General features: G+C 32.6%; 1 protein-coding gene across 1 annotated transcript; it reads right to left on the bottom strand.

The window, feature by feature from the left end:
* Positions 1 to 1,023: 1,023 nt before the first annotated feature.
* On the bottom strand, positions 1,024 to 6,814 carry EMB1586 (P-loop containing nucleoside triphosphate hydrolases superfamily protein). Its single transcript, XM_028263129.2, has 3 exons — positions 6,675 to 6,814; positions 4,252 to 4,371; positions 1,024 to 2,997 (listed from the first exon to the last, which is right to left on the bottom strand). The coding sequence occupies exon 3, from the start codon at positions 2,905 to 2,907 to the stop codon at positions 1,282 to 1,284; it is 1,626 nt and encodes a 541-aa protein (XP_028118930.2). The 5' UTR covers positions 2,908 to 2,997; positions 4,252 to 4,371; positions 6,675 to 6,814; the 3' UTR covers positions 1,024 to 1,281.
* Positions 6,815 to 21,936: the final 15,122 nt, after the last annotated feature.

The raw sequence follows: 21,936 nt of genomic DNA, 5'->3' as shown, positions 1-21,936 counted from the left end.
GGCGTATGTTTAACCGGATTGGTAGTTTGGACTGGAATATTAATCTCATATGGATGATTATCGAATCTCACCATCTTTTAAATCTTGTCATATCATTTGTCTCATTCTAACCAAATAAGCTCAATTAGATACCATTTCACTCATCATTTTAAATTTTATCCCATCATATACTAAAAATATTATATGGGTAGGGTTGAATTGATTGAAAATATTTTCAATTGAACCGTCCTTAATGGGGTTGACTATTTTTTCACGTCAAGCCATATACTTGGCAATTTTCAAAAAAGAAGAGAAGTTTTAAGACAGGCAAACTCTGTTCTGAAACAACTATAATAGGATAAGCATGGACCCTTTCTGATTGCAAGAGATTTTTGAGGAAACTTAATCACCAAAGGAAAAGAAAGGCAATGTGGCTTTTAGCTTCAAAGCTAATACCCAGAACTATTGTAAAGCATTAGCACTACTTTGCTCAAGGAACTGATTTTTAGAATTTTAAGAAAGAACCTTTGTTGTCAATAAAAGCTCTCGAACCATTAACATATACCCGTAATGATATACAAACATAATTTTAGCCAAAACATTCATATACAAGAGCACAAAATTGTGAAAATTGGTAAATTATTTTCTTTAACATGACCTACCCAAACATTTGGTGGGTTAGAACCCAATCAAAAGAGATGGGTCTACTGAAGCCTTATTATAATAGGTTAGAACTAAGTTCAAAGCAGAACTCATTTGGTGCAGTTTCTAGTTAGAAGGTCATAATCTAAATGCAAAAACTATAAAAGCATTTCCTCTTAAGTTGCTTAATAATTAATTTTTAAAAATTTATTTAAATAACTTTTGCCACATAACTTAAGGGAGTGCATTTAATAAACTGACAAACTCTCAAAATAAATAAATAAAAGCTATAATTCCCCAATAAATTTCAATCCAAATTTTTCTATATGTTATTTGCATTAGCATATTTTTGGTGTTTGCTACTTTCAAACTTGGCCAAGGTAATCAGTCAATTTATTCATATGATATATAACTGCAACCTTTTATTTCATGTACAAAAATGCAATCTAAGATGAATTGCAAATTCATTACAAAGGTAATTTAAATCGAAATTGATAGAAATTCACATTATATTTACTAGTTAGTGAAAAAACCAACTAGCCTAGAACATTCACAACTGTTATCAGAACAAAAGCAACAAACCTGGGACAATTCCCCTCAACATTTCTCCTGTAAGAGTTGGATATGAAATTTTAGAGACATTTATTACCTCACTTCATCTTATCTTTTTTCCTTTTCTTCGGCGATGAGAAGTTTGCCTTCTGTAAACTCACAAGCTTGAATGGGTACCCCAAGCTGCCTCTGAAGCTTCTTCACAACAAACACTTCCGGTTCCTCGCATATGGTGACCACAGTACCCTTCCTCCCAAGCCTGCCTGTTCGACCAGCTCGATGTGCATAGTGAATTGAATCTGTGGGTAATCCCAGATTCACCACAAGATCACATTCTGACACATCCAAACCCCTTGCAGACATCTCACTCGTCACCAGAACTCTCACCTCTCCATTCTTGAATTTCTTTAAAATTGTTGATCTGGCAAGCTTGCCTAGATCACCATGCAGCTCAGCAGCTATCATACCACGGGCCTCTAGCTTGTAGACAGCGTCTTTTAGTTGTTTTGTATGATTCATGAAAGCTATAACAGACTTTGAATCAAGTGCATGAACGCATCTCCTCAGCATATCAACCTTGTGCTGTAACCTTGTGACACAGTAGTAGTGTTTCAGAGCAGGTGGGAGGCTCTCTACTGCAGACTGTATCTGCAAATTCGACGATGAACTAGAATTGGAAGCGTTTTCTGACAAATTAACAGGTCCAGAGGGCGAAACAGATTCAATTGGGTTAACTTTTTTAGCTTGTACAAGAAGGGGATTCTGCCCCCAGCTCCTAGCTGCTCTAATCACTGAAAATGGCACTGTTGCAGACACCATGATAGTCTGACGTTCAGCCCGCTTGGCAAGCAGGTTTTTTGTGCCACGTGTGTCTGCACTAGATTTCCTTCCCACATGTTCCAATATCCGGTGCATGTCCTCCCGGAAATTGAATGAGAGGAGCTCGTCAACTTCATCTAAGACCAGGTAACGACACCCATGAGTGTGAAGTTTCCCAGCTGCACTAATCTCTGCAATTCGCCCAGGTGTTCCAACCACAATGGCTGGCTTGTTCTTCTTGAGAGCTTCTTCTTGCCTTGATCGGTTTGCACCTCCAACAAGCTGCTGAACCAGTTTCTTGTCTCCAGGTCCTAACAGCTTCTCAAACTCCCGCACAATTTGCATGCCCAGCTCCCTAGAAGGAGCCACAACTACTGCTTCTATTTCCATTTTCTTCCCAGGTTGTTCACCAGTAGGAGACTTCTTCTTCAGTGGACCCACTTCAGAGAGAATAGGAAGGAGATAGGCTAATGTCTTTCCCGAACCTGTGTATGACTGAATCACGACATCGTGATTTTTAAGAATCACTGGTATTGCTGTTGACTGAACGTCAGTTGGAACTGTAAAACCCTCCTTCTCTAGCCTTTCTAACAACAAAGGTGAGAGGCCAAGCTCAGAAAATGAATTTGCAGCAAAAGGAGCTGCCTCTATTGCAAGTGAATTTTTTACCCCAACTTCCTTAACTCTTTTAACTTCCTTCACTTTACTTCTGGATACTTCAGTCTTGTTAGTAGTCTCAAAATCACTTTTCAACCCTAGGTTTGCAAGGGAGAGAGGCCCATTGTCACGATCAATCCGGCTCAAGAAACGTACACTTGTGTAGAACGGAGCTCTCCTGGAAACCTGTGGTAACTTTCTCAAGGGTAAAACATCACCAACAAAGAGAAGAAACCGTGTTGTGACTAGAGTCGGCATCTTTGGCAGTGTTCTCCGTTCTAATAAATGTTCATGCTATTCATAATAGCACATCCAGGTAGAATAGGATGATCCACAGATGCTAAACCCCTGCAACATAGAAAATCAATATGAAGCTGTCAGTTGATATAGGATAAGAATATTTATAAAGTCAGCAACACAATCATACATTCAAAACAGATATTTGCCCCAAAAAATATGCCATTAGTTTGCGTGCAACTAGAAATATCGGATTAAGGTTGTGCATTTGTGTATGCAAGCAAACTTAAAGTTACTATTTAGAAGAAGAAAAAAAATGCATCATCAAAAAGTAAAATACCAGTAGATACTTCTAAATGCTTTGCTATAATCTTGCAGCATTGACATGGATACGGACATGCAAATTTTCAAAAAATACAAGACACAAAATGTCAAGAATACATGCAAAACATATAATTTTATATATTTATATGTTATATTTTTAAATATTTAATATTTATTTTATGTCAAATATTTAATTTTATTAAATTTATCAACTTCAGGTATGCTTTGAAAAAAAATGGTCCTCGGTGTATTCTCAGCATGTCCAACTCTCTCTAGAGGGTCTGTGTCTGGAAAGTGTCGGACACATATACGTCACCTCTGGGGAGGTATCTGTGCTTCAATTACAATCACTGAAGTATATAATCCAAAAGAGTGTAACTGAAAGAGCTCAATCACGTTGACCCACTTCCAAAAATATCAACTAGATCTACATAAGTTTAATGTTCCAATCCAGTTACTATTTCCGATCCAACTGTCTATTATTTACAATAAAAAAATCATCAAAAAATTATAAACCACCATCAGCAACGCACGAAAGAAGTAAACAGCTCAATAGGATACACAAACTTTCTATCACACTAATGTCTGGAGATAACTAGCATAGAATAGTCAACCATAAGGCCGAACCTTTCATGCATTTCCAATTTATCTTCGATTTTAAGAGCTTGTCTGAATTACTATGAGTGGTCATTCTTTTCAATTAACAAAAAACAATTCTTTCTTGACTGAGGCATTTTGTCGAACAACTGGCGAACAAGAAAGTTTTAAAAAATTAAAAAATTACTACTTTCAACGAGTTTTTGGTTAGTGTCTCTTTCGCCACAAAAACCAGAACTTACAGAACAATTGGGCTAATTGGGTTTCAGGGTTTTGAATTATGTACAAAATAGAACAACAATCAAAATTAAAATGACAAAAAGACATTGCTTTTCTTTGCATTTCTGAACAGCAAAACGAAAAGTAAAGAGAAAGAGAAGCGACGAATCGGAGTAAATCTAAAATAAAGAGTACAGACAATGAGAGAGAGAGAGAGAGAGAGACCTTGGAAGATATTTGTTCAACGGCGCTATGAGTGAAACCCAGTTGAACCATGGCAGACTTGGCGGAGGTGGAAGAGGGCTTCAGGACCATGTCATGGTTTTAAAACCGCCCGGCCCAAATCTGCAAATATCATCCACCTTTCCAATTTTATAGATTAAATTGATAATTCAAGGGTAAATTACACGGTTTATGTGTATGTTTATTACAGCTCACTCTCTCAAATTTGGGAAATTATCACGACTTCTCTGTTAATTTAAATTTATGTATGATGATTATTACGGTGAGAGGTGAACTATTGTGAAACTTTAAACCTCATGGGACAATCTGTAATAAAATTTTAAATCTCAGAAAGGAGATTTAATTTCTAAAAGGTGAGAGAGAACTATAATACACATAAACTTCAGGAAGTGTCAATGTAATTTACCCTAAACTCAATGTAAAGAAGATATAAGGTATTATATTTTTTTTTTCTTGGTGAGAGGTTTATCATTTGTGAAATAATTTGATGAAAAATTCTTTTGTTTTGAATTAATTACCTAAGAGTCTGATTTGTAAATGCTATAGTAGCTCATGTTTTATCTAAGATTTTTTAAATCAATAAGTCCTATTTAGGGATTGTTTGGGATGTTCTAAATAAGTACACTTTTTGACTTTTCAGACTAAAAAGTTAAGGAAAAAAATATGGTTATTTGTGTTAACTTTTTGAATTTTTATGGAAAAATGTGTATTAAAAAATTGTATGAATTAGTATGTAGGGAAAAATTAGGATTGGGAGTTGTGCAGTCGTACTTTTTGACTTTTGGTGAATAGTGATAACTTTTTAACTTTTTGAGTAACTTTTTAGCTTTTTAACTTTTTGGGCACATGCCAAACTTGGCCTTAGTAAAACTAATAATATTATCAGTTTTTTCTAATTTTTAAAACTAAGACATTATCAATTTTGCATAGTAATATTTCAAATAATTGTTTCACTAACTGATAAAAAAAATAGAACATGAGATTAAATGTTTTTGCCCTTCTAATTATTGTTTTGATTCAACTATCCAATAAAACCGAGAATATCATCAATTTTTCCAGTTTTAAAACTGAGAACATTATCAATTTTTTCATTTAATTTTTTTTTTTTTTTGCACATCAATGTTCCATCGTCATACTTCTTTATAGATACAAAATTTTCAGTTTTACACAAAAAAATAATTCAATTTTTTCAAAATATATATATATATATATATTTAAACATAATTTGTTTTTGCAATTTTTTCAATTTGAAAGTTAATGTTTTAAAGTTTTGAAAATCAAAATAAATGTCAAATCATCATGTTCTTTTATAAATAATCATAAATGATGAACAATCATTATTTAAATAGCAATTCCGCCTTTGAAAATTTTAATGGGATTAGAAAGTCTAAAAAAATCTTAGTTAGGACTTAATGGAGTATAAGTTCATCAGTTAAGATTTCTATGTAAATGTCCTTTTTGTTTATTTTGAAGGACATTTTATTTTCAATTTTACCTCTTAATTTATCTGTTGACTCTTTTTTGACTATCTGTTCAAATTTATATCTATTTGTTTAAATTATTTTCTATCTGTTTAAATTTTTTGTCTATCTGTTCAAATTTATATCTATCTGTTCAAATTCACATCATTTTCAAACTCTCTTTTTCTATCTGTTTCTCTTTCTACCTCTCTATTTTCTCTCTATTTATTGAAAAATCTCACTATTTTTGCTTTATCTATTGAAACAACTCTCACTGCCTTCTCCCACCACCGTTACCTACATGTATATGTTCAAATATTTTATTTGTTTAAAATTTTAAGTTATCCGTTTAAAATTTCAATATCATCAACAACAACAACAATAGATCTGACCCAAGAAAAAAAAATCTGAGACAAGAAGAAAAAAAGGGAGGAAGAAAAAAAAAAGAAAAAAAGAGAGGAACCTTTCAAAATTTCTTATCTACAGTTGAATATACAGATGAAAATACAAATTTATAGATGAAAATGCAAATCTCACCCCATTCAACGGATCAATTCATTTTTTTATCTGTTTAAATCAAACACAAACACACACACAGTACAAATACAAACTGATCAACTTCACAAATTTCATAATCAAACACAAACAAATTTCAAAATCAAATATTTATCAAATCAAAACTATTTATTTATAATAAAAAAAATTAAAAAAATTCTAATATATATATATATATAAGTGTTTGCAGAGCAATCATGTTTCTAATATAAACATATATATAACAAGAAACAATAAATAAATACAAAACTTTCTTACTGATGGATATCTACTGAAACCAACGAATGTATATATATTCTGGAACCAACAAATAATAAATAAATAAATAGAGTACTTTAACATATATATATATATACACATCAAAGCCTCTTCTTGCTGATGGATACTTACTAGAAGTACAAGACCTTCATGCGAGTCCCACACTTGCAGTCCTTCAAACCATTTTTGCCACAAGAAGTGGTGCCGAGCAAGAACGACCAGAAGTCCTCGGTAACAGATCTACTTAGATCTACGACCGGTGGCACTGGTGGTGGTTAGATGGCGATGGTGAGAAAGCGGCGGTCTACATGGTCTCGAATCTAGAAATGACAGTGAATTGTCTACTAGAAAGCAATGGATGAAGAAGAAAAAGAAGAAGAAGAAGAGAGAGAGAGAGAGAGAGATAGATGGATAACAGAGAGAAACAAAGATCTAAAAATGAGGATTTGAGGAATGTATCCAATATACATATATATACTTAGTGTATTTTGGTCATTTTGTACAAGCATATCCTTATGGATAATATATTTCAACGCGCAACCTTTGGCCAAACAAAATTCAACTTTGGACTTACACATGGAGTCTCCTTTTAAAAATTAGAATTTCACTATTGTAACATGTCCGGGGGTACCCGTGCATGTTAAACAGTTCGGACTCTCAACTTCTTTGATCTAGTCTCACGAGTCCAATGTGAAACATAGATGAGAGTCCAAATTTGGCAACTTTTATGAAAAAACCATTTTAATACAAAATCTTTGCCAAAAATAGACTACATCACCAGATCTTAAAGTCGTTACCTAATATTTTTTAGAAAATTAGGAGACCCATGACTTGTGCCGAAGCCACTGGCACTGTTCATCGTAACCAAGGATGCTTGGCTCGAAATCTTAGGTATGAGAGAAGAATGTCATTAATTAAGCACCCTCGTTCACTCGATCAAAAAATTGGCCTCTACTAAACCATAATATGAGCTTTATTAACTTTGTATGTTCATATTTTGGTTATTAAATAACTCTTATAATTGACTATGTGAAGCATACAAGTATAGACTATACCATCTACTGTAATGACTCGGATTCTAATTCGTATTAGATTGGTATAAATTAGTACCTGTCACCGTAAAACATGTATGGTTGTCGAACTCTTGACATTGATGAGTTGGCAAGTGAACTCTAAATATTATAATTGAGGATCCTTGGGGGATGTTTGGAACCTTGATTGAAGCCTTAACAAGGTATTTAGGCAAGATTAGATCAAAAGTCTCAAATTTGAGTTTTCATTTTTGACCAACCTTCACTCTCTAACCTTTTTCTCCCTCCATTCTGTGTATTTGAATGTAAGGCTGGAACCATTGGAAAGCTTATTTCTGGGGCTTCGATTTGGACATAAGAACGACCTAAAATGGAGTTCGAACAAGAGAGTTATACCTATTTGAATTCTTAATGCCTCTGCTGATTTTCTCTGGGATCGACATCCGAGTTCCAAGGGTCGACCCTTCTTGCTGTTTTGTCCTGGGTCACATTCTGAAATAAAGGGTCGGCACCTGAGTTCCAAGGGTCGACCCCTAGCTATAGAAAACATTAATCTTCTAGCTTTTCTTCTTAAGGGTCGACACCTTAGTCCTAAGGGTTGACCCCTGCGTGTTATTTCCATAATTTTTGGGTCCAAATGGGCCCCACTTTTGGGGGTTTTGGACTTATTCTTTGCAATGACTTTAGGGTTACTTTTCTACTACTATAAATAGACCCAACACTTTTCTCTCTCATGATTTCCTCTTCCTCTTTCCTCTCAAACAGTGAGCCTCTCTCCTCTCTCTCTAAACCCAACTTTTTCCCACTTAGATCGCTAGATCTACTCGTCTTGAAACATCTTCTTGCCTAGGTCCCTATGGGAAGGTTGTAGAGCGCCTCAAGGGCTTTCTTTTGATCCAAGGACTTCGAGATTTCATCAACTTTGGGTTTCTCCGAGTTTTTTTTTCATTTCTTTAAGGTAGGGATACTTTTATCCTAGTATTTCTTTATTTTGAAGAGATTTCATGGTATTGTTGTGACTTATAAGCTAATTTGAGGATCTTATTGGATTAAACCCATGTTTTATATAAATAAATCGTTTTGCTTGACTTTTGCTCCAAATTTCTTAACTTTTTTTTCAAAAACATATATATAAATATTGTTAGAACCTATATCCATGATGGAGGAGAAAAACCCCTATATTTGGTAAAAACCCTAACTTTTCAATTTGAGTAGAAAACACTAAATTGAGTGGAATTTCCTTTGATTCATGGAATATTATGAACAATCAAGAGATGAAAGATGTGGATGTTGATATAGTAAAAGAATTGGGACTTGAATGTTATTATTCTTCGAATATTATGTGGTTTTTCATCTATTGTGATGATGGATGTTTGTTGATGGAATTAAAATGTGATGGAATTGTTAATTGTGCATGAGTCCGGGTAAGAGTCGGTTTTGAAAAATGTGGTGTTGTGTTGGTACCCGCACGGGGAGTTTAAAAGGTGCCCAAATGCTTTGTCTAGGCTTATTGCTGGACGAATGTGGGAAAAATATTTTTGGGTGTCCACACAGTCCTGTCGTATAATAGCCGACAAAAGTGAAAAAACAGATGGTTTTCTTGGGTGCCCAGTTCCTGCCGTATAATAGCCAGCAAATTTGGGGGATAGTTTTTGAAACTAAAGCAACTTGTGTTGGACTCCTACATGGGACTCATGGTTTGTTTTCCATTGATATGATTGTTTAATTATTGTGTTGTAAAGGTGTGAAATGTAATGGTCCATACTTAATTGTTACGTATTTACATAATTAATGAAAATTACATGTGTTCTTAACTCCTTATTATGTTTTGTCTCAAGGGTGCCATAAATTTATTCGAATGATTAAATACTTGGTTAAATGTATTCCTACTGGGCATATAGCTCACCCCTATTCTATTATTCAGGAAATAATGTTGTATAACTACAGTGGTGACTTGAAGTAAGCGGTTTTGAGATTGACAGCTGAGAATATTTTGTTGAGACTTAGAGTTTTGTAATAGGGTTGTTAGACTTATTTTGTTGTTCTTTTGTACACCCATAGGGTTCTTTTATTGTAATGGTCATCTTGTTTATAGAACTTGGAGTTGGATACAAGTTTTTAAGGACATGTAAGTAGAGAAGTTGTAAATTTTAATTCTTAGTTCAGTGAAAATGATGGCTTTGGGGTGTGTTGTTATATTGGTTACGATGGATTCATGTATGAAATAATAGGGCGTTACACCTACTTTGGAACAACTTGGTTTCATGTAGTTTGAAAGAGTTTTGAAGTCATACAACTCAAAGAAATTGAGTTTACAAACATAAAAATCAGTATCATTCCAAATTAAGCGACACAACCTCCATCCACTAGTATTCATACAGTTATATCAAGTAAGCAAGTAGCCTAATGGTAGAATGGTAAACATAGTAAGAAAAACACACACAAATGGGATGTTAAAGCATAAAAACTTACATGTTTACCGACGTCCCACGAACAGTTACAAAACAAAGTTAGCGAAATATGCATGACTATATATACAAAATCCTAATGCAATTCACTCATGAGATGTAACTAAAGATTCAGCTTCTAATATATAACATGTGAATCATCTCAAGAACGTAAGGTAGCGCACATAATCACATAAGAATTGATTAAATTCATAAATACATACTTAGTCAAATCAAGATACATGAAAAGCATAGATAGGATTAAAAACAAAATATGATGCTTATGTACAAATAAGGAAAGCAAGTAAATAACGGGATAGAAAAAAGCGGGGTAGGGAATTATTACAACACTTTGAATAAATAATTACAAACCGAATGAGAGATGGAGAAAGAAAATGTCACAAAAAAAAATGAAATCTCGTAAAACTCTCAAATGAAAATAAAAACAATAGCTTCAAGCGTATTGGAGACCACCAGAAGTTGGTATGCTCAATGCCAGAACACTACTCTGTTCTATCCAAAAGAAGTTAACTGGTCAGCCGGCCAACTAGGCCTAGCAAAACCTATCTTGTTGCAACACCGAGAAAAGAAAAAATAAGGAATATGTAGGAGGCTTAACTTAACCACTCCCGGTTAGATTACAATAAAACTAATGTGAAACTAAAATAAGAAAACAAATATAGGATAGAAAGTGAAAGAAAATGAATAATTGAAAACTAATTACTTTCGGTTAGATTACAACAAAACAATATGAAATGAAAGCAAGAAAACGAATACAAGATAAAAAATGCAAGGAAAATTAAAAAATGAAAAATTCACATTCCAAAGAAATATTGAACTTCTTGATTTCCAAACTTCCTCATAATCAACCGCAAGGTTATGAATTGCGTTCTTAACTCTCAATTCAAAATTTTAGAATATGAGCCAGAGAGGTGGTTTCAGACAAGTGTAAGAAATGAGTGCTCGGTTCTTCAACTTGGCAAAGACTACCCTCTCTTTGATCAAAACTCTAGAATTTAACTATAATAACATGACTTGGATGACTTTTGTAATAGGAGATGAGATTTGGTGTATGGCTTAAGAAAATGGAAGTTCACAACTAACATTTAATTTTGGCTAACTCTTGAATTCAAAGCTTAAACTCTTTTCTTCTCTATCTCTAGCCTTCTCTACTCAATCTATCATTCTTCTTCTCTCAACAATCCTATGTATTCATATATGCAATGCAAGTGGAGAAATGGTGGAAGACAAGAATGGAGCATAATGAAGATAATGACGCAAATGGAGCACTAATGGAGCATTAATGGAGCTAATAGAAGACAAAAGTGGAGCATTACCTTCAATGGATTAAGCACTAAGCAATAGAGGATGAGTATACATGTATTCAATGCATAATGGGTCAAAAAAATGGGTTATGATGTGCCCCATCCGAACCAACATAAAAATTAGGCGAATTTGTCTATGGTTGGTCGACCGGCCGGTTTACTAGTCAGAGAAGAAAATGCCTGGTTTGCTTTAGTTCAGTCCAACTTCGCTCCAGGTGTCCAACAGGGCTTAAACACTTGACCAATAGGGTTCGGAATAAAGCTCAAATTTTATCTCTCTTCTTGAGGATTGTGTGAGAAACTGTAACAATTCCGACATGTGATTAACTATTAATCTATGATTAAGAATGCCTAATAAGTAATTAAGGTGAAATTCCAAATTAATTGCATGTGTGTTGCATTCTTTGTGTTTATATATGTTCATGGTAGGAATATTTGTCTCTATTTCTATTTTGTTTTGCAAATTGAAGGTCTGATCGACGTCCGATTGAGAATTGACTTGATTTATATGTTATTTAGAATTTTATGGTAGGTTGAATTAAAATTCGATTCGGAACCAAATACTTAGGATAAATTGAATAAACTAGGCTAGATTAATTAGTGTTAATCACTCTTCATTAGTACATACTAATTAAGCCTATATAAGGCTAAAGTTAACTCAAGAACCTTCCAAATATACACACCTTCATCATCTTTGCCCATCAAAAACGTGAGAGGGAGAGAGAGAACTTGAGGGGAGAAAAATTCAAACTAAAGAAGAAGAATTAGAAGGAATTTAGAGGAGTTGGCTTGGAGATTCAAAGAACTAATTATTAAGAGCCCAATTGGAGAGTTTAGGTAAGAATCCAACTATTAATGTTGTATTTAAGTCACCAAATGTAAGAATTCAAAAGAATATAGGATTAAAGACATGATTTAAGCTAAGGAATAAGAAAATGGGAGGAATTCAACCATGCATTGCACAAAACACTAAGATTTGGAAGTTGGTTCTCAAGAATTCATACATGCATGAGTCTATAGTTGCATAATATTAAGAATTCAATATGATTTGGTAGTTATCACTTCATTTGTTCATGATTTTGAAGCAAAGAGCTCATAACATTGCATGCATGTTATGTTTTCATAAGTTCAAAGTTTACTTTAGAAGAATTCACTTGTTTTTGGACTTGATTTTGCAAAATGACATTCAAATTATGAAGTTCTATGAGTTTACGAGTGTTTCCTCAAATTTTGGGTCCAAAAGATGTGTTTTGAACCATTGAATTCAAGTTTTGAAGCTTGGAAGCAAATCTGGAAATTCCATAATTCTACTTATACGCTCAAGCGACAGATTCTGCGCTCGAACGACAAATCTTGCGCCCCAGTGACCACTCTGTGTTTTGCACCTCCGCTCAAGCGACAAAAAGTTGGCTCGAGCATAAAATCCATTCTCCCAAAAGTTTACAAGTTTTATAGACCGCTCATGCGACAAGAGTTGTGCTCAAGCGAAGGCCTCAGTCTCATACTAGAACAACCGTCGAGCGACCATCGAGTGGAGAATTCACATAACCAGTCCTTTTGCAGAGTTTACAGACAGCTCGAGCGAGGACCCTGTTTTCAATAAATCTGGCTAAGTATTTTCAAAAATATTTTGGCATCCTCATTACATCCTAGGCATTCCTAGGCCACGATTAAGACATAATAAGGAGGATAAGACTTAGAAACACACTATTCGAAATGAAATGAAATAAGTTACGTAGTATTCGAGTGTGTATTTCAATGTGTGTGTCTATTATGTTTGTGTTAGTCACGTGTCACAAGTTATCTGATTCATCTGCTCTATCTGTCTGCTTTTGGAACCATTTACGAGTAATAACTTTGTAAAGCTATGTTCACGTTTAGTATTTCCTTATATGATATAATATGCAAGAAATGATTTGTTTTCTGAAATGTTATGTTCTGTATCAATAAATGATTGTCCATACATTGAAAAGTATTCGTAGCATCCTTAGCACATGGCCTTTGCCCAGGGATAATAATACCGTGGTCTCATGGCCCTCATCTAGGGATAACAATATTGTGGCTTAAGCATGTTATTTGTTCCCGGTACCAGAGGCTTCTTTATAGAACTGGTCAAGGATGGCCCTTAATGCGATGTATCTAATATGTTAACACTAATGGATGCACCATATATGATTAAGCATGAACTCTGATTTCTATATATGATTAAACAAGAATATGAATATGAATCTGTTACTGTTTTTAGAATTTGATATGGGACATCATTCATTTAACCATTTACTTTGTTATTATTCACTGGACTCCCGCTTACCCTATTTATATTATGTATGTAGGTGACCAGACGCATGACCAGGTTCAGAGTTAATGACCTGAAATTTTGGTTTGTCAGCCAGCCTTTGTGCCTCCCGAGGAGGTTCCGAACGTCATGTGGTCATGTTTTGTGAACATTTAATATTTTGTTTTCTTTTTGGAATATGAACAAGTTTTCCATTTATCTGTATATTGGGCTAAGTCCCCTTTTGGCTATATCTGTAATGAATGTGACGTAACACTACTATAATTATGACGTCACGTATATGTATGTAATGGTTTGAAATTTATGTCTCATATATGTCTACACAACTCAATAGACTATGTATATTTTTATATTTGCTTCCGCTAGCCCCTTATATTTTATTATTCAAGTCAAAGGCCTTCAGTAATCTGAGGATTACTAGTCGGTTACGACGCTAAACCTGTAAGGGCGGGTTTGGGTCGTGACAGAAACACATTTTGATTGCCATCATCTGGTAATCAAAAGGAAACGTCCAAGTCTTCGAGCCGGTCAAAATGGGGTATCTACATCCATACTTATCAAGTTTTTAAATTATTAAAGGTTTATTATACTTTTTAACCCTAAGCTATCGTCAAATTGTCTATTTAATCCCTAAAATTTCGATTGAATCTATTTATAATTCCTAAAGTATACAAATCAAAGTCTATTTAGTCCCTAAACTATTGATTGTATCTATAAAGGTGGCATTTAGTTTGCTTCTCAAAACTCAACTCCGTTTTTAAATTATGATTTAGATGTTACATGTTAACCAAACATATTTTTAAAATACAACTCAAAATTACTTTCAAAACTCTTTTATTATTATTATTATTATTAATCAATATGTTTTATTTCCCCTCTCTCCTCTTACATTCTCACATTTTATAAATCAATCAATCAAATATATATATATATATATATAAATTACAAACCATCTCAAAATTATTTTCAAAACTTATAACCAAATAAATTTTCTCTTTTCAAATCATGATTCAAAAACTAAAAACTCAAAATATAACTCCACACTCAAATCGTAATTCTAAAACTAAACCAAACAGACCCAAATTTCTAAAATATTTCAAATATATTTAGCCCCTAAAAAGATTACAAAAATAAAATATATAAATTAGTAAAAGGCCCTCCCCAATTAAGATTTTATTACAAAAAATCTTTTAAATTTTTATTCTGTATTTAAAAGGTATATGATTTCATTATGTGTTTAAATTAATATTAGAGTATGATTTTTCATTCTTGCCAATAAATTATATGAATATTAAATATATTAAAAAAGTAGAATTAGATAATTAAAAAGAAGAAGTTAGCGAAAAACTTAAAAACAAATAATTTGTTAGCAAAAAACTTAAAAACAAATAATTATAAATTATAAATGAAATCTAGCATATAATACTAGATAAATGCAAGCACGTATCCATTGTAGAAAATAGGTACAAAAATATTATAGATAATTACTCTAATCCTTATAAAGGAAATTCAATATGTGAATTGACGCCCACTTTTGAAAGACAGAATAAAAATTTAAGATTTTTTGGAATAAAATTTTAATTAGATAGGGTCTTTTACTAATTTATAATATTTATAGGCTTATATTTTATTTTTGTAATTCTTTTAGGGACTAAATAAGTTTGAATTAAATATTTAAGGGATTTAATAGATTCAATTGTTTTACTTTAGGTATATAGTAGACACAATTGACAATTTATGGACTAAATAGATAATTTGGCGATAGTTTAGAGATATAAAGTATAACAAACCCAAATATTAATAATAAAAAACTTTGTTCCAAAAAAGAAATAAATAAAACACTTCAACCTTTTATATTTTTGTAATGTTAATTTTGTACGTGAAATATAAGACTGGTTTAGTATAATTTTTTTAAGGGGTACTTACACATAAGTGCTAATTTATAAATTTATATTTCATTAAGTTCTAATTAAGATTTTTTAAACCTAAGTCTTATTAATTTTTTAATAATTGGAATTGTCTTTCAAATAATGATTATTCATCATTTATGATTATCTATAAAGGAACATGATGATTTGACATTTATTTTGATTTTAAAACAGCAACTTTCAAATTGAAAAAACTAAAAAAAAAAATTATGTGCAAGTATTTGTTTTTTGAAAAAACTGAATTATTTTTTGTGCAAAACTAAAAATTTGTATCTATAAAGGAGCGTGATATGAAACATTGATATGCAAAACTGGAAAAAAAAAATGAAATGAAAAAACTGACAATGTTCTTAGTTTTAAAATTGAAAAAAACTGATAATGTTCTTAATTTTATTGGATAGTTGAATCAAACCAATAAGTAAAAAGACAAAAACGTTAAATCTCATGCTTTGTTTTTTTTATCAGTTAGTGAAATAATTATCTAGGACATTACTATGCAAAATTGATAATATTTTTTGTTAGACTTGTTTATTTTGATAATTTATTTAATTATGCTTTAATTTATTTGAAAGAGAAAAATAGAATCCAAAATTTATTTTGATGATTTATTTAATTATATTTTAATCAAAATTTATTTTGATGATTTATTTGAAAGAAAAAAGTAGAATCAAAATTTATTTTGATGATTTATTTCAAAGAGAAAAATAGAATCAAAATTTATTTTGTCATATTATTTCTCACCTAAACCTTTTATCCTAAATATTGTTAGAATATATTTAATATTTGACTAAATCAGGAGTTCAAACAGCTCAAAACAAAGGTTCAAACAGCTTAGCACAGAAACAAGCCAAAAGGTTCAAATGGAAGATATGCAAATTAGTAATGATGGAAGTACAACGGCTATAAAGGTTCAAAAGGTTCAAATAGAAGATATTCAAATTTGTAATGATGGAGTGGAAGATATTCAAATTGGTAATGATGGAAGTACAACGGCTATAAACGACTATAAATTCAAATGACTACAATGGCTATAAACGGCTATAAATTCAAATGAATACAACAGCTATAAACGGCTATAATTTTCATTATATATACAAAAACCTCTAATGTAAACAAGTTACAAAAAATACTGAAAATATTCTTTAATCTATAATCACTCACATCTATTTTCAGAAATTATACACTGAAACATATAGTTTTAAGCTCATCTTTCCTGTGTGAGATTTACAAAAAAATCAAAGTTTCATTTTATATATCTATCTTTGAGAGATATTTATTGTAAGATTTTTTTGAAAGCAAAAATACCATTTCATCTTGGAAAAGTGTTGCAAACACTGTGTTCTTGAAATCTTGAGAGTGATTGTCAATCACCTAAGATTTGCAAGAGTTTGGACTTGTGAAGTCTGTGTGAAATGCGTGGAGGATTGCTCCATTTGTAAAGAGCTTGCTAGTACCCCTGTGAAGCTAAAAGATAGTGAAAAATCTCAAGTGAATCTTGAGGAGTAGATGTAGGCTTGGTTGAAGTCGAACCATTATAAATCTATTTGTCTCATCTTCCCTAATCTCTTTACTTTCATACTACTACTATATCTATCTAATATTCATGTGCTAATCATTTGATTTACCCTGTATGTTAGTTATACTTCATTGTTATTTTGCTTGATCATTTACTGCTAAGTTCATCATTGTGCTTGTTAATAATTTGTTGTACCAGTAGTTAATTTTATTGGTGTATTATTAATTTTAATTTGTAGAAACCTAATTCACTCCCCTTCTTAGGTTGCTTTTTGGGTAACAATTGGTATCAGAGCTTCGGGCTCTTGTTTAGATTTAACAATTTTGAGTTTTTGATCCATAGCAATCATGTATTCTGTTTACTCTGCTGTAGGACAAGCTAGCAATAGGTCACCTCTCTTTGATGGTAGTAATTACATTCATTGGAAAGAAAAAATGACTTTGTATCTTCAAGCTACCAATTATGCTTTGTGGCCCATTATCACTAAAGGTCCTAAAATCCCTACCAAGATAGTAGACCATATCAGTGTGCCTAAACTTGAGAATGAATTTGATGAGCGTGATTATAAACTCCTTCAAGCTAATGCTAAAGCCAAGCTTATTCTTGTGTGTGGACTAGATGCAAATGAGTAGAATAGAATTTCTAGGTGTATTACTGCTAAAGAGATTTGGGATAAACTTGAAATCACCTATAAAGGAACTAGCCAAATAAAAGAGTCTCGGATTGACATGCTTATTCATGATTATGAACTCTTTACTATGGAATCATTTAAATCTATTTCTGAGATGTTTTATAAATTTACCAATATGATTAATGCTCTAAAATCTCTTGGTAAGTCTTATACTAATGATGAACTTGTAAGAAAAATACTTAGGTCTTTGCCAAATGAATAGGAAGCTAAAGTTACAGCTATCCAAGAAGCAAAAGACCTAACAAAATTAGGCATTGAAGAACTCCTAAGCTCACTCATGTCTCATGAACTTTCAATGATGGATGATAGCAAAAAGGAAGCCATTTTGGGAGAAAATGATGGAGTAGCCAACCTGTGTTTCATGGCTCTTGGAGAGGAACAATTCACTCAAGATGACGTAATTTCTAATTATATAGAACTTGAAAGTGCTTTCAATAAATTACATGACATATTTAGAAATGTTTGTGTTGAGAATTCTAAATTAAAAAAAAAATTAGTTCCTTCTTTTTCAAATCACGTGGATGTTTTGAAAATGGAAAATACTACTTTGAAAAATGACTTTACGTCTATTGCCAATAAGAAAAACATTTTGAAAAACAATGTTGAAGATTTAAACAAAACTCTTGAAAATTTTGTAAAAGGAAAAAAAAATCTCAACAAGTTTCTTGGAAATAAAAAATGTGTTTTCGACAAAATAGGCATTGGTTTTGATCCTCCTAAACCTTTTATGAGATAAAATTTTCTTGAGACTAATCCCTATAGACCCAAGAAAGTATGGGTACCAAGAAAGAAATCAAGATATTTTGTAGGTGGAATCTCAAAGAACACCAAGGACTTTGAGAGGAAATGCACAACAAGAGTGTTCAATCTAAAGAGCAAAATCAGCTCCTACAAGAAGAAGAATGATTAAATGAAAATTATAGCGATCCCGGTTTTCCCTTCTTTGTTTATTGTATTTCGGACTCGGTTATGTGGATGCTGGTCGTTGTCTTATTCTCGTTTCTATCCTTTACTCTTTATATTTGAGTCTTGGGTTGTGTTGGGCAGGTTTGGAACAGGTTGGTTACGTTTAGAAACCAAAAGTTGATGCCCAGATTTTGGCCTTCACAATCGAGCGGGGCTTTTGACGCTCGAGCGGGCCCTTGTTGTTGTTTCTCCGCTCGAGCGGGCGTTTCAACGCTCGAGCGTGATTTTCCATCTCTCAGTATTTTGTTCTGCAGGTCGTTGGACGCTCGAGCGTCCACTTTCACGCTCGAGCAGGGACCATCGACTGCAAAACTTCTGGAAGTGTGAATCCGGCACTCGAGCGGAGCTTTTGATGCTTGAGCGTGAGTTTGTGTCTGACGCTCGAGCAGGGAATCCCACGCTCGAACGGACCTGTTTGTATATCAGTCCGAATTTTGACTTTTTGGATCACTTTTTCGGTGCCTTTTCTCTCTCTAACTTTTCAAAACCTCCATTAGAGAGCTCCTCTCTCTAGAGTTTAACTTCTCTCTAAGGTTTGATCTAGTTTGAGTGATCTTCCACCCTTGTCCCTTTGTAAAAATGTGGGGTTTGGCTTGCTCTTCATTTTGATCCAAAAATCTTGAAGTTTGGAGCACTTTGGAAGTTCTTCATCATCTCCATTTGGTTTCATCTTTTGAGGTAGGGATAACTACTCATTTTTATGATCTTTGACATGAACTATAGTCATTTTGATTTAATGTTTGAGTTGGGTAATTTTTGGTGTTAGGGTTTCAAAATGTATAAAGAGAGGTTTTGTTCTTTTGACCCATATTTGTGTATTATGGGTCTTAAAATGTGGTTATTGATGTTTGTTATTAATATTTGAGCCTTTGGGTCAATGTTGAGGAAAGGGAGAGAAAAGCCCTAATTTGTTGTTATAAATTAATTTGTATAATTAATTTGGAAGGTTATGAAATCATGAAATTGAGTTGGAATTAATGAAATTGGGTAATTATGGGAATAAATGGTGAAGTTGGATTGATTAACCACTCACCTTTGAGAATTGTTGATAATTTATCTGTTGATGCATTTATTATCTGTTTAGAAATAATTACTTTGGGCTATCGGTGGAGGATGATCTTGATTGTCGTAGACACTGCATGATGATTAAGTGAATTAAAACTAATCCGTTGAATATGTCATTGAATATGACGGTTGGAATAATATATCGAATATGTGTATTGATTGATTATTGTATATGATAAGTGTTTATATGCATGATATTGTGTGGGAGGAGATAGAGGATGTACTCCACGGTTTGGGAGGAGATAGGGGATGGACTCCTAAATCGGATACTATTTGGGAGGAGATAGGGGATGGACTCCATTGATACAGCAAATATGTGTATCTATTGTGAAGTATGGAAGTGTTTTAATATGACATTGATACAACAAATATATGTATCTATTGTGATATATGGAAGTGTTTTGATATGAGTTGTTATCTCATTTAAAAAGAAAGTGCTTAAATATGAGTCGTAATCTCATTAAATTGTTGGCCAGGTTCTGAGCCATGTTTTGAATTGAAAATTTGATAAGTAAAGGGAAGTGGAATGAAATAAGGTCATATCTGTCATGGAATTGGATTGTGTTGTACGTTGGTTTGTATGAGTTAAACATTTATCAAATGCTAGTATTTTAGTTATTGCTCATATTATGTTTAGCATATCTCTACTGGGCGTTGGCTCACCCTATATGGAACATCATTTTCAGGTACAGGTGATATGCCGCCTCCAAGGATGTAGCTTGGGAGGTTGTAGAAGCTGAAGGCTTCCTTTTTGTGATTATTTTGTGTATTACACGTAAATCAAGCCAAGGGCTTATTTTGTATTTTGAGTTAGTACTCTCTTTTTGTAACCAAGTGTTGGCTTGGAAAGTTGTAAACCCGTAGGGCATTTACTTTTGATGTCAACATGTAATACTTTTGTAATGAATACTCTGATAAATAGAATTATGCTTTACTCTCTTAAGTTTATGGATGTCTTGGATGTATGATTTATGGGTTTATTTTGAGGGCGTTACAAAAATCACAAGATAAACAATAGAAGTAATGTATGGGTGAAGATTCCAAAGAGGTAAACAAAGGTATAACTCCTAACACACCTTTAAGCTTAAAGTTCTATATTCTTTAAGGTGTGATTTGTGTACAATAGGTTGTGTCTAATCATTGCTTCTATGTAACCTAATTGTACTAAGTTTGCTAAGTCATGTTCTGCTAGTTTCTTTCAAACATTCATTGAACTCAAAAATGAAAATTATATTGTTTTGATGAATGCCTATTAGAATATGAATGATTCATGTCTTCATTAACATTGTATATCATGTCATCCATTGCTATGAAAAAGAGATAAAAAGTGATAAATATTTTTTGTGAGCATACTTTTCACATCTTATATATGACTTCATACTAATATGTTAATTCCTTTTTGAGTCATATCTTTGTAGAATCAATTTTGATATTATAGCATATTTTTGAGATGTATACCATCTTTATTTTGAATTATACATTTATGATCTCAAGAATATGCTCAATATGAAAATTTCATGCTTATATGCTTTACATTAGAATATTTGAACGAGTTATGTAATTTGTTGATTATGATCCATCAACAATGTCTAAATGAAAAAAAGTATCATACGTTTGTAGAGACATTGCATCTATCCTATTGAATATCTTTTGAATGTTGATTATATTGGCATACATCTCATAAAATGCTTTTGATTGATAAATTGTTGAATTAATTGTTTATAGCATTCATGTTGCGTTTCACATTGAGCAAAATGTTTTATCACACTTGAGTATGTGGATTGAATTGATGAAAATGCCTCTTGATAATATTATGTGATTAAATGAGATTGTTGCATCATTTTTTTAATAAAACAAAGAGCATAACACTATTTTCTTATGCATATTATGCTATGTGGTACAACTTGAAAATTCTGAAAAATAACATTCCAAACTCTTGTTTGATCATTGAATTATTTTTCACTTTTTAAGTTTGTGATAAGAAGTGATTTGTGCTGTATTTTTATTGAGTAATAGTAATTGTTCTATGAATGCTATATTTACACAAATCACATTAGCACCAACTTAGGAGGAGAAATCATTTTGCTAACATACTTGTTAAACCCTTTTGAGATGAACTCCTCATGAAA

This window comes from Camellia sinensis, chromosome 13, assembly GCF_055761805.1.
Source record: "Camellia sinensis isolate YWXY chromosome 13, ASM5576180v1, whole genome shotgun sequence".
Lineage (NCBI taxonomy): Eukaryota > Viridiplantae > Streptophyta > Magnoliopsida > Ericales > Theaceae > Camellia > Camellia sinensis.
Note: the sequence above shows the minus strand (reverse complement) of the source record. Positions and strands in the feature narration are given on the sequence as shown.

Coding starts and splice junctions, on each gene's coding strand:
- EMB1586 (XM_028263129.2), bottom strand. CDS start 2,907: ATGCCGACTCTAGTCACAACACGGTTTCTTCTCTTTGTTGGTGATGTT.